The following is a 12,740-nucleotide window of genomic DNA, read 5'->3' as shown; positions in this document are numbered from 1 at the left end:
CACGATGCTGCGAAGGGCATGATTTCATTCTTTTTTAGTGGCTGTACAGTATTCCATTGTGTGTGTCTGTATGTATATATCACATTTTCTTTATCCATTTGTCTATTGGATACAATAAATGGATACTTACATTGATTACATTATCTTTGCCATTATAAATAGTGCTATAGTAAATGAATGTGTGTAGCAAAATTTTTGATATATAGATTTCCTTTGGGTAGACACCCAGAAATGGGATTGCTGGATAATAATTCCTTTGAGAACTCTTCATAGTGTTTTCCATAAGGGTTGGGTTATACTCATTTACATTCTTATCAATAGTGTATGAGTTCCCTTTTCTTCAGATCCTCACCAACACCTGTTAGTTTTTGTCTTTTTAATAATAGTCAGTCTGACTAGAGAAAGATGATGATTTCAGTAACTTGCATTTCTCTGGTGATTAGTGATGTCGAGCATTTTTCATATACTTGTTGGTCACATGTAAATGGATATGTAAAATGTCCATTCATATCCTTTGCCCACTTTTTAATGGCATTTTTATTGTTGTTGTGTTGATTGAGTTTCTTGCGTATTCTGAATATTAGTGCCCTGTCAGATGCATAGTTGGCCAGTATTTTCTCCCAGGTTTCCACTCTGTTGATTAGTTCTTTTCCTGGACAGAAACTTGAAGTTTCATTTGTCTATTTTTGTTTTGCCTGTGCTTCAAGGTCTTAGTTATAAACAGTTTTTGAAGACTAATGTCCAGGAGGATCTTAACCTTGTCTTTTAGATCTCAGTGAGAAACGCAATGCATATAGCATTAGCCACATTTCTTTTATAAGGCCCATGTAGGATTTTTATAACCTATAAAAGTTTTATGACTCCATGCTCAGGAGAACACAAGTAATTACTTTGCCAGGTTAGGTGGGAGTTCAGGTTCATGGTAAACAGACAGGAGATGTTGAATGATTTCAAATCCCAAGTGTAAAAGCACAAGAGAAGCATATAGAGATAAAACATGTAATGTACAAGGCTGTTACGTAGTAAGCTTCCTTCCAAATGACAGCCATTATTATTATATATTCAATGTTCTGAAAATAACTTTATCTGCTTTGTGTTCTTAAACTGAATGGAATTTACACTATCTCCTGCTACCAAGCTCTCAGCCTCTGCTTCTTAGAACGTTATGTATTGTTCTTAAAAAATAGTGGACTTTCATCTTCCCACATTTGAATACTATGCATTAAGAAAGAGAAAATCAAGTACTTTGCTGGGAATGTATGTAGTTCTGCTCGTGTGTATTTAAATATTAAGTTTATTTCTATAAGTAAACCTCTCCTCCCCTCTTTCTACCCCTACTTCACGTTTCAGAAAAACAAGAGATTATTGAAAACCTGTCTCTAGAGGTCCCTCATTTGGGGAGGGTTGGAGATATCCTTCAAAGCAACAGTCTTACTGTTTATTTAGTCCTTATAAATTGCCAGTTGATATAGTGCCTCGTGACAATCCTTTGTGTAATGAAACTTTAGGTGTAAGGATGAGTTATATTTTGTTTCCGAAAATGAAACATCACGGTGAGGGCTTTTTTGTTTTGTTCTGTTTTTGTTGTTTGTTGTTGTGTTTGTTCTGCAATATCTTACTTTGGATACAGCATTGCTTTTCAAAGTGTGATCCTTGGGTAAGGAGCCTTGGCTTCACTTGGGAATTAGTTAGCAAAGCCAATTCTCAGGCCTTGTGCTCTGTTTTGGCAGTTTCAGGCTCAAGTTTCATAGTCACTGGTGTGGAGAAGCCTGGAAAGCTTGCCCACGTCTGACTTAATCTATTTTGGTCTGTGATATAATAAGCCATATAATAATATGAGGTATGAAGAAGTAATCAGTTATGTCCCCAGCTGCTGTTGCCTTGGAGATGTTTAATGGCATAACATGAGAAGTGCCACACTGTAGAGCAAAAGTCAAATCCCGAGAAGGAAGAGACTTTCTGCCAAAAGGCTTCTAGAACACCTCCTTTCACAGCCCCAGCTGCCAAAGTGAGAGGATTAAGATACCAGAACCACAGAAGGTGATGCTGCCGGGCTTCAGGCTGAGCTGCAGCCTTGAGGCACTTTGAGTTAGCTAAGGAGTGGGCTCAAAGCTGTTCTGGAGGCAAAAGTATCAAAAGACTGACTTTAGCAATCCAGACAGGAAGCAAAAAACTAACAGCAGTGTGGGCCTGACTGTGGGGAAGCCCAAGGGAAGCTTGGCAAAGAGAGTTTTCTTAGCCACTCCAGGAAAGGATGGCATGTGCTTGACAGTGAGAAGTACCTGGAGGCATATCTATCTATCCTCTCCACAAAGGCCCGTGATTCATTCAACAAATATCAATCAGGTAACAATTACTAGTTCTAAGAACTAGAGACCCAGCAGCGAACACAAAAAAGGCTCCTGGCCTTGTGTGTCTCTATCCTAACCGCGTTCCAGGGATGGTTAAATATTAGCACCGGTGTTAGGTGGACACTTTCTGGTTCCTAGGCTGAAAATTTTGGGCCCTAGAAAGTGCACATTCAGTGAAGATTTCTTCTTATGGAAAAGGCTTATTTCTCCTGGGAGTACCCCTCATTCTCATATATGCCTTGACCTGGATATCTAAGCTGGAAATGTGGCAGTTTTAATATAACCGGCTCCCTGGCCCTTCCTCTAATCAGATCTCAGGGATTTTTTCTCAGTGAGGTCTATGGAATTTCCCATTTCTTTTTTTTGTTTGTTTTCACAAATTCCATCTACTCAGAATCCTTGTATGAGTTTACTAGGGCTGCCATAACAAAACACCACAGACCAGGTAGCTGAAACAATAGAAATTTATTTTCTCACAGTTATAAAGCCTGAAAGTCCAAGATCAGGGTGCCAGCAGGGTAGGTGTCGGGGAAGTTTCCCTGGTCCTCTTGCAGATGATGTGTTCTCAGTGTGCGTGCAGGAGAGAGTGAGTGATCTCTGGTGTCTCCTCCCCTTCTCATAAGGACACTAGTCTTATTGGATTAGGGCCCCACCCTTTATGACCTCATTGACCTCTTATTACCTCCTGAAAGGCCCCCTAACTGCAAATATAGTCACACTGAGGGTTAGGCTTCGACATAGGCATTTGAGGAGGATATGATACAGTCCATAAAATTCTTATTATCCCATTCCTGGATTATGATAAGTATTCGCTGATCCTCATTCCTGGTTCCCTTACCCAATTATTCTTGAATATGAGGCTGTAACAGATTCCATTTTAGTAAAATAATACAGTTGACCCTTGAACAACGTGGTCTGAATGTGCAGGTTCACTGATGCACACATTTTCTTCTGCCTCTGCCACCCTGGAGACAGCAAGACCAACCTCCTGTTCTTCCTTCTCCTCGGTCTACTGAACATGAAGAGGATGAGGGTGAAGACTTCTATGATGATGCACTTCCACTTAATGATTTCTAAGTATACCTTCTCTTCCTTATGATTTTCATAGTATTTTCTTTTCTCTGGCTTATTTTATTATAAGAATACAGCGTAACATATAATATATGTAACATACAGAATATGTAACATGACCATGTTATCAGTAAGGCTTCTGATCGATAGTAAGCTATTAGTAGTTAAGTTTTTGAAGAATCAAAGGTTATGCCAGGATTTTGACTGGTGGGTGCCCCACCCCTCATTGTTCAAGGGGTAACTGTATTTTTAGGTTACAATCAGATTAAAAAACCCCAATGATTTCCAATGATTAGGATTTAGCCAAAGTACTTAGTTTGCCATTTGGTTCCCTGGTTGTAGCCTCTCTTGTCAACCAAAGTAATGTTCTTCTTTTCTCCACACCACAGACCATTCTGAGTCATCCACGTCATCATCCTTCATGCATTGAGTGTTCCCACCCCTAGACCTTCCAGCATGTTATTCTTTCTAGAATGTCCTCTTTTCCACTTATTCAAATACTGCCCTTTCTTTCAAAAGCCACGTTCTATCTCCTCAGTGACATCTTTGGGATCATTTCCACCCACAACGACCTTTCTCTCTGGGCTTGGATTATTTTTTCAAACAAATGTGCACACATCCTTCTTGTATGTCTGTCTGTGTTCCTCACTGAATTGTCTGTCTGAAAGTGAGTCCTGAGTATTTCACTTCTTTGTAGCCCTCACAAAGGCTGGCACAGCGGTGCTACTCCAACCGTGTTCTCATGGTATAATGGGTAGATGGATGAAGGGATGAAAAAAGAATGATACTCCCTTTTAATAAAGTTTTCTGAGAATCTTACGTAACTTAAGTGTTATGTCCTGTGAGAAAACTTTCATCTTCCTACCCCAGTCTCTATCACATCAACATATGTTAGATCTCTGTACAACCTTCATCACTACCAGAGAATTTTATTGCTTGTCCTTCCAACCCTCCCCATAATGTTCTAAACTCCATAGAAATAGGGAATCCCTATCTTGTTCCGCAGTGCTTAGTTAGCATCTGACGCATGGTAGCTACTTAATAAGTGTTTGCCCAGTGAATGAATGAATGAATGAATGAATGAATTTAGCGCCATGTTAGTGTAATAAAATCTTTTGGAATGGATGTATGCCTAGCAAGGTGTGCATGTGGGTAAGGAGGGCCTTCTAAGAAACCTGGACTTAAAAAAATTACCTGTGAGGCATTTAGGACATCTCATACTAATTCAGAAACAAATGTGCCTTGTGCCTTGCTTTATATATTATATGTGTTAAAAAAAATGTGAATTAATAATTTGTACCCTGACTTACAATACCTAAAAAACTCAATGTGCTATATAAGTAGAGTATTTATGGAGCCAGTCTACTGTTTAAAGAAAACCAATAGTTAATCATTTGGCAAATAACTTTCTTTTGGCAAGACAATGGATTTGTTTTCTAAATCTAGTTTTTCATGTATAAAGTTTCCTTAAGCGTTCTACAATTAAGTGGAACCCACTGTGACTTCGTATAAGAGAAGTTTCAGGGTCTTCCCTCTTGTGTTTCTTCCTCTCCCAATCCTATCATCCCTGCCTCAGGAGACATGGTCTAGGTATCCGATCTGCTCCCTGCCTCTGTTTCCACCAAAGTTAATCCTGCCTCTGTGCCTTTTTCATGCTGTTTCCTTTGATTGAAAAATTCTCCTTGTCAAGGTCCAACTGACATTCCTCCTTCTCCAGCAATCCTTCCCAATGACCACAACCCCCACTTATTTTTGCTCTTGTACCCTTGACACTCATGGATTATGCTCCATTATTTCTTGTAAGTCCCACTTTCCTGTTTGCTCTATAAGTTCCTTTGGAATAGAACTGCACCTTATATTTGTTTGTATGTCCTCTTATTTTTAATCATTTTATGAAATGTATATATGAGACTTTTGGAAATGAATTTTATATCTCTCATAGCTTGACTGTGTCCAAAATTCTGAAGGTGAGTGGCAATGAAGTTCTGGAGCCCTTTGGAGGGCTAGTCTAGCCCTTCCCCGAGGTGTTCTTATTAATTGGAAGGAAGATCACTTTCATACTAGACTCAGAGCCCCGCAATCATGGAGTCCATACTGGCGATATTGACCACAGGAAGTCAGATATTGGGAGAATCTCTTGCTTCATCTTCTGTTTGCATTTTCTACAGCTGGCAAGAGAAAACTATCCAGTGGACCAAATCCTTTCTTTAGTTTCATTTGGTCTATTGGCAAAATGTCCAAGAAATAATACACTTATTTCTATTCTCTCGAAAGAGCTCCATCTATAACCCACTTACAGGACTATTTCATGAACATGGCTCCCTGTGTCTTATTTTGGCTCTCACTTTTTTTTTCCTTCTCTGTGTGGGGTTCTGCAAGTTTTCCTTTGCAAATGTATATGCATTGGTTTCTCTGTCTTTATCTATCTCTGATTCTGTATTTTCAATCAATTGTCTACCTTTTGTCTGAAGGGAAAAAATGTATTTTATTTTATTTTTTATTTATTTATTTTTTTTTGTAGAGACAGAGTCTCACTTTCTGGCCCTTGGTAGAGTGCCGTGGCCTCACACAGCTCACAGCAACCTCCAACTCCTGGGCTTAAGCGATTCTCTTGCCTCAGCCTCCCGAGTAGCTGGGACTACAGGTGCCCGCCACAACGCCCGGCTATTTTTTGGTTGCAGTTTGGCCGGGGCTGGGTTTGAACCCGCCACCCTTGGTATATGGGGCCGGCGCCTTACCGACTGAGCCACAGGCGCCGCCCGGAAAAGATGTATTTTAGAAGTTCATAAAAGAAAGTGCAGTTAGCTAAAATATTTTTGAGGAATTAGGAAACATTACACATATTCATTTACATTGGATTTTTGTGCATTGAAACTGTTTTCAGGAAAAAAACCCTATTGTTTCTTATTTATATCACTTTATAGTAACATACGAACCCCAGCATATATTCATGCATTTTCTAAACTTGTAATCAATCTATATATTTCTTTCCTCTTTATTTCTTAATTTTCAAATTAATATGAGGGTACAAATGATTAGGTTATCATGTTTGTATTTATTAGGTAAAGTCCCTGTTGTAGTCGTGTCCTGCCCCCAAGAGGTGTGCCATGTACCCTTACGTTGTGCCCATTAGATGGAAGCCCTCCAACTCCCCACATTTCTCTCCCCTTCCCCCTAGCTTGAATTGAATTGAATTTTTCCCTTGTGTGGGTGTGTATTAGTTCATCTGGCTTTATATTATATACTATGTATTTTTAACCTAACATTATTTCATCTGTACACACGTAAATAGTGAAATTCTAACATGCTGTGTATTTTCTTGAGCCATCCCTTAAGTGTTTGATGTTTGAAATATATCCAGTTTCGTTATTGTAGATAGCATTTCTACTAATGTTTTTGTACACATTATTATTTTATTCCTTTGGGTTTTTCTGATGTACATTACCAAAAGGTGGATTATCTGCTCAAAGGCATTCACTAACTTTAAAAACTAAAAACACAAAAGATAAAACTTTCTACAGTCTACACAACTAAAAACAAATAAAATAACCCCTTTAATTTGGGATTAGAATGGTTAAGAAAAGAGAAAGGCAAAAGAGTAAAAAAATGGGATAAAATTACTTATTCATTCATTCAACAAATATTTCAGCACCTACTGTGTACGAGGCACTATTCTAAAAATATGGGCCCATTCAGTGAATAAGAAACTGAACAATTCCTGCATTTGTAGAGCCTGTATTCTAGTGAGAGAAGACCCATGATAAACATAATAATGAGTGAGCTAATTATATAATAAGCTGGAGGGCGGTAAGTGCTAAGTAACAAGAAAAATAGCAGGCTAAGGGAAATTAGGAGTCCCAGAGAACAATGAAGGGATATGGATGGCAATTTTCTTTTTAATGGTTTCTAAATATTTACTTTAAAATGTTTTTTTAAATTTTGGAATGTTACAGGGGTGCACACATTTGGGTCACATAATTTGCATTGGTACATTTTAAGTCGATGCTGTAAGTGTGCCCTTCACCCACAATATTTGCATAATATCCATTAGGTGTGAATTTACCCTCCCCCTTCACCACTCTTCCCCATATTTGATTTCTGTTGAGTTTTACTTCCGTAACTGGGTTGCGATTTTAAAGAGGGGTTGGGGAGAGGCGTCTTTGAATACGGGACGTGTGACCAGAAACTTAAAGGAAATGAGGCAGATATCCATGCAACTATTGATGGAACTGCGTAACAGGCAGAGGGGGCAATGTCAGATATGCTGGTGAGACAGCAAGGAGGCTGGTGCTCCTAGCAAGGTGAGGGGAGGAGAGTTCAGCATGGTCCGCAGAACCACTTCATGTAAGCTCTCAGAGGCAGGTGTAAGGACGTCAACTTTCTTGACTCCAAAGGGCACTGTGAAAGCCTTCCACTGGATTCACTTTCTTTAAAAAGGCAGGTGCTGGACCCATCCTTAACCCCGAACCCAGGCTTTGAGATGGGACTAGGGAACTATTGTATTTCTGACAGATTCCTTAGGGAGATTCTGACCTGCCTTTAGGTTTAGAACTGCTTTTTCTATTAAAAAATCCCACAATTTGAAATTTAAAATCATTGAATAAAAGGAAGTAAAAATTTCATAGCATCCCTGAATGTTGGTGATTTCACTGCTTTCGAGATTATCTAAGAAACTGCAGAGCAGAGGTTAAGTGATTTGCCCAAGCTTATACAGCTCTAAGAGGCAGAACTAGGTTTCAGATTCACCCTTCTAACCCTGAATTCAATGTACCTTCCGCTGTCCTGGGCTGCCTAATAAACGGTATCACTTTACTTACCAGGTGGTTAGATTTCCTATAAGCTCCACTATTAGGAACATAGTTTAAATCCAGAAACTCTGTATGGTGGATTGGTTGATTAAATATTAAGTTATCTAAAAATCAATCAGATGGCTGCGATTGTTTTAACCTTACAGTTAAGAATCACTCAAAATCTATTAATTTCATTTTTCTGTTTCTTTAGAGGAACTCTGACAGAGTCACACCATCTTAAAGTTAGAAAGACCTTAATTTTTCAGGATCTTGCTGTGCCTCTGGGTCATAGCTTTGAAGTAAGCTCTTATTTAATCTATTATAAAACATATAAACCATTCAGCTGACCTTGGCCATATCTGAAGTTTAGTTTTTAAAAGATTTTTCTGATTTAGTTTGCTTTCTTGGAAATTTCCTGTTGCTAAATTTTTCTCCAGTTAATTAAATCTTTTAAAATAACATTGGATTTCCTGGCCTTATTCTGTAACTTGGGCCTAAATTTTATCTGCAGTGCCCAAGCTTGTAGACTTTGCTGTCACCCTGGGATGGATTGGTTCAGAAATCACTTACATGGGCGAGAAGTCAGGCCTCAAAACTTCCCAGTAGAAATTATTTCTGTTAAATCATTTCTCCTCCTGTCATATAGTGTGGCAAGTTTCAGCAACCAGATCTGTTCCAGCAATGGAGGCAGGTTGCACATTCCCGCTGAGAACACTCAGCGAAGATTATAGAGATACATTATTTCTGCCTTTCACTAAGCCAAAATTGGCAGTGGAAGATGTGTCTGAGCTATTGGCTGCTTTGGGACTGGGAAGGAAAATATATATCTAGTGCATTTCTCCTTCTATCTTTTATTCCTGGGAAGAAGTTGCATTTGGCAAAAGGCACTGGTCCTAATATGAAATGTTCAATCAACCTCTTAAAGCAGCCCTGTCCTACCCACTAGCTACCTTGATGTGTTCTTTCAAGGCTTAATTATGACTATTACTATTTTTAATGTAGAAAGTTCAACTTAAATTTGTTCTGGGTGACTTATACCTTCATGATTCAGTTCCTAATGTTCTCTTCCAGAAGACTGGTTGCAATTTCTGTTTCATCATAGTCTTCTTGCCTTGTAGAGCCTCAGTGAGAGAGTGGCATACTTTTCTTTTCTCTGGGTAGTTTCATCACATTTCTACAGAAAACTCTGAAATAGTAGACATGTGTCATGAGAATTAGCATGGCTCCAAATTTCAATATGCTTGAGACTAACATTGGCAGCTCCATGAAGGATAATGACTGAAATGGGTGTCTATGAGAGAATCATAGATAAGCTTTAGGAATGAGTAAGTCCTGACTTGAGCATTACATCTGGGATTGGTGTGGGACTGGTGCTTTTATGATTTAATGGATGATGTTTGCCCAGGTCCTAAATGGTTCCTTGGAAGTAAAGCAGATACTAGCTAGCAGGCTTAGCTTTAAATGAATGATTGCCTTCCTATTTCAGTCTCGTCCACTTAATGTGGCATTCTTATAGGCAAGGAAGCACGGACCCCAGCAGCATGGCAGGGAACCCTGGTGGAGGCTCTGATGCCAGGAAAGCAAGACTCCTTCAGCTGCTGGTGGTGTTGCCAGCTGGAAGTCCTTGGTTTAGCTGTCATCCTGGAAGGGGAATTCCTCAGCTGAGGGAAGCCAGCTAGCCCAGGGCTACTGAGGTGCCCCTGTATGTAATGACTCATTTCTGTGGGGGTATTAAGACCCATCCTCCCCACCCCAGTACAACTCTGAAGCATCATCTCTGCTTTACCAGTAGATCCTCCCTGCAGAGGTGTCTGAGGCAAGGCCAATTTCTTCCTCTGTTCAGGAAGGAACCCGCAAATGTTGATTGTAAGAGCACTTTCTAATAAACCTGCCTGCTAAACACCATCCCCAGAATCTGCTTCTCAGGGAAGCCAGACTGTGAAGAAATTTTATGAACAATTTTCCCATTAGAAAATATAACATAGAGTTTTTCTAGATTAGCTGGAGGTGGACTTTTTGTATGAGAGAGAGAACACGTGACAATGCTAAACTGAGGAGAAAAAGCTGGAAGGCCTTTAGACTGGCTCTTTCTTTCATATCTGAATGTGTGATTAGGTGGACACTTTGCTTCTCTGTGAAGGTTAGAAGCCACCATCTGAAGTCTTCATCCAGCCATGTCAAGAACTGATGGTACAGGAGAGAAAAGAAGAAAACAATGGAAGAAATTATTTAACACTGGGTACTTCTTTGGGCTTCTCATTGACTACACTTTTGCCTTGACCTTATAAGCGACTCTGGGCCAACTCTGTATCCCTGCGCCATGGTGGCAGCAGGCAGGAATTACTGAGGGAACCAAGGACTAAATGGGCAGTGGTGCCTTGACCTGTAACCCAGATTTCACAGTGGGGGAAGGCTGGACAGCAGCCTTACTTTTCTAAAGGCTTTCTTTTCCTCCCCAGTGCAGCTCAGAAGGCCTATGCCTCATTAAAGGGAGTGAGAGAAGGCATTTTGATTGCCCAGCGCAGAGTGTGGAGAACAGCAGTGGACGGTGGGAGGGAGAAGCCAGGGTGAAAATTCAGTTGCACCCAGAGAGAAAGAGAAGACCCCACGGGAGAAAGTCAACAGCTCTGCAGACAGCTTCTTTCCTCGGATCTCAGGGAAATTGGTGTGTTTATAGGTTCATTCTCTGCAGGGCCTCTCATTTATTCTTGGCATGAACTTCCAGATGATGAGTAGCCATGGAGTGGGGCTGCTTCTGAAGACTGGGTCCCCACGTGGCTCGGCCTTCAGAATAGGGGCAGCTGGGAGGACAAGGACTGTCCCGTGGAAGCAGGAGATCTGCCCTAAACTTCCCAAGTGTGTCAAGCAGTGAGCAAACGCGATAGGTGAGCCTGGCCTGAGAGGCTCTTACAGTTTCAAAAGGGGAATCCTAGTGTTTACTCAGAGCTGCGTGAAAATATGTTGGTGAAAGCGAGAGGCTTGCTGAGATGCCACCCAGGCTACACTGCCCTTCAGGGCTCGGCCCGGGATGTGGGCCCGCAGGGGTTGGGGTGAGCGCAGGAGGGACACGGCCTCCGGACAGCGGAGAAGGAGGGCGGGCCGGGCATCGAGGCGTGGTGCCAGCCGCCGCGCACTGGGCCCCGTGGCGGAGTCGAGCCGCGGGCACGCTCTGCCCAGGCGGGAGAGCTGGGGAGCGGCGGGCGGGGCCAAGGGGCTCAGCGGGGCCCGAGCGGCGCGGCCGCAGGGCGAGGGCACCTGGGGAGGAAGGCGGGCGGGGGTCGGGGCGGCGGGCACGGGCGCAGCCTGGCAGCGGGCGAAGAAGGGGCAGGCGGGCGGGCGCGCTGGTCCGGGGCCGCGGGCGCCGGAGCCCGGCGAGGTGGAGCTGGGCGGCGGCGGGGGCCGAGCCGCGGGAGGAGGGGAAGGCGGCGGCGCGGGGAGCGTGTTTGGGGCGCCGCGGCGGGGAGGGTGGCGGCCGCCGGTGCGCGCGGGGCGCTGTGTGAGCGCGCTCCCCCGCTCGGGAAGGAAGATGGCCCAAAAGGGAAAGTTGGGGTGACGCGCGCGGGCCCCGGAGGCTCGGCTGGGGGCACCGCGGCGAGCCCGACGGAGCGGCGGCCACACAGGCCGGGGGGCGCGCAGTCCGGGCGCCGCCGCGCCCGCCCCCTCACTGCAGGTGGCAGCGGGTGCGCTGGGTCCCGGCGGCCGCGGGCGCAGGCGGGCGCGCGGGGGAGCCCGGCCGAGGGATGGGCTGCGCCCCCAGCATCCATGTCTCGCAGAGCGGCGTGATCTACTGCCGGGACTCGGATGAGTCCAACTCGCCCCGCCAGACCACCAGCGTGTCGCAGGGCCCCGCGGCGCCCCTGCACGGCCTCTTCGTCCAGACCGACGCCGCCGACGCCATCCCCCCGAGCTGCGCGTCGGGAACCCCCAGCGCCGCTCGCGTCCGTAAGGCCCGCGCGGAGCTGGGCAGCGGCAGCAGCTCCGGCTCCGCGGCCGCCGCCGCGACCACCTCCAGGGGCCGGAGACGCCACTGCTGCAGCAGCGCCGAGGCCGAGACCCAGACCAGCTACACCAGCGTCCAGGTAAATGCCGGGCGCCTGTGCGGGCTGGTAAGGGGTCGCCCGCCCCATCTGGGTGGGGACCGCACGGGTCGGGGGCTCCGACGGAGTTGAGTGGCAGTGACGCGTTGTTTGGGAGAGGTTATCATGAGGAGTTTACTTTCCATTTGTGGAGTTGATGAGGGCCCAGAAAATGTGGGCGGAAAAACCCCTACAGGGGTCCCAGGAACGTCTTTAGCTGGTCCTGGGGGACAGGGTGGAGAAGGGGGCGCAGAGGGAAGCAGGTGGGCTGGCCTGTGCCTGGGAAGGAAGGCTGTGGCTCGTTTATGCCAGAGGATTGAGAGCATTCGGTGGCGAGTCCTATTGAATGAAATCTGAGCACGGAGCTGGATTTGCGTGCATGGAGGTGACTGGTGCAGACGCGGTACCAGGATAAATAGTGCCCCACATTCAGATTTTTACCTGGGAAAACC

At 44.2% G+C, this 12,740-nt stretch overlaps 1 protein-coding gene across 8 annotated transcripts in view; it reads left to right on the top strand.

Moving 5' to 3' along the window:
* The window catches only part of PDE8B (phosphodiesterase 8B), a 274,090-nt gene that overhangs the window by 29,025 nt on the left and 232,325 nt on the right, over window positions 1–12,740 (top strand). For 3 of the 8 annotated variants that reach the window (XM_053588079.1, XM_053588101.1, XM_053588072.1), the window contains exon 1: window positions 11,552–12,291. The exons of 1 other annotated variant lie outside the window; for it this stretch is intronic. In XM_053588079.1, the coding sequence (XP_053444054.1) occupies window positions 11,953–12,291 (339 nt within the window). In that variant the 5' untranslated portion in view covers window positions 11,552–11,952. Of the gene's footprint in view, window positions 1–11,201; window positions 11,263–11,551; window positions 12,292–12,740 lie in introns of those variants that run through there. 4 more of the 8 variants (XM_053588060.1, XM_053588051.1, XR_008379514.1 and 1 more) reach the window with 3 other exon arrangements.

The sequence above is a fragment of the Nycticebus coucang genome, chromosome 1 (genome assembly GCF_027406575.1).
Source record: "Nycticebus coucang isolate mNycCou1 chromosome 1, mNycCou1.pri, whole genome shotgun sequence".
Taxonomy (NCBI): Eukaryota; Metazoa; Chordata; class Mammalia; order Primates; family Lorisidae; genus Nycticebus; species Nycticebus coucang.
This window is presented reverse-complemented; position numbering and strand designations above follow the sequence as displayed.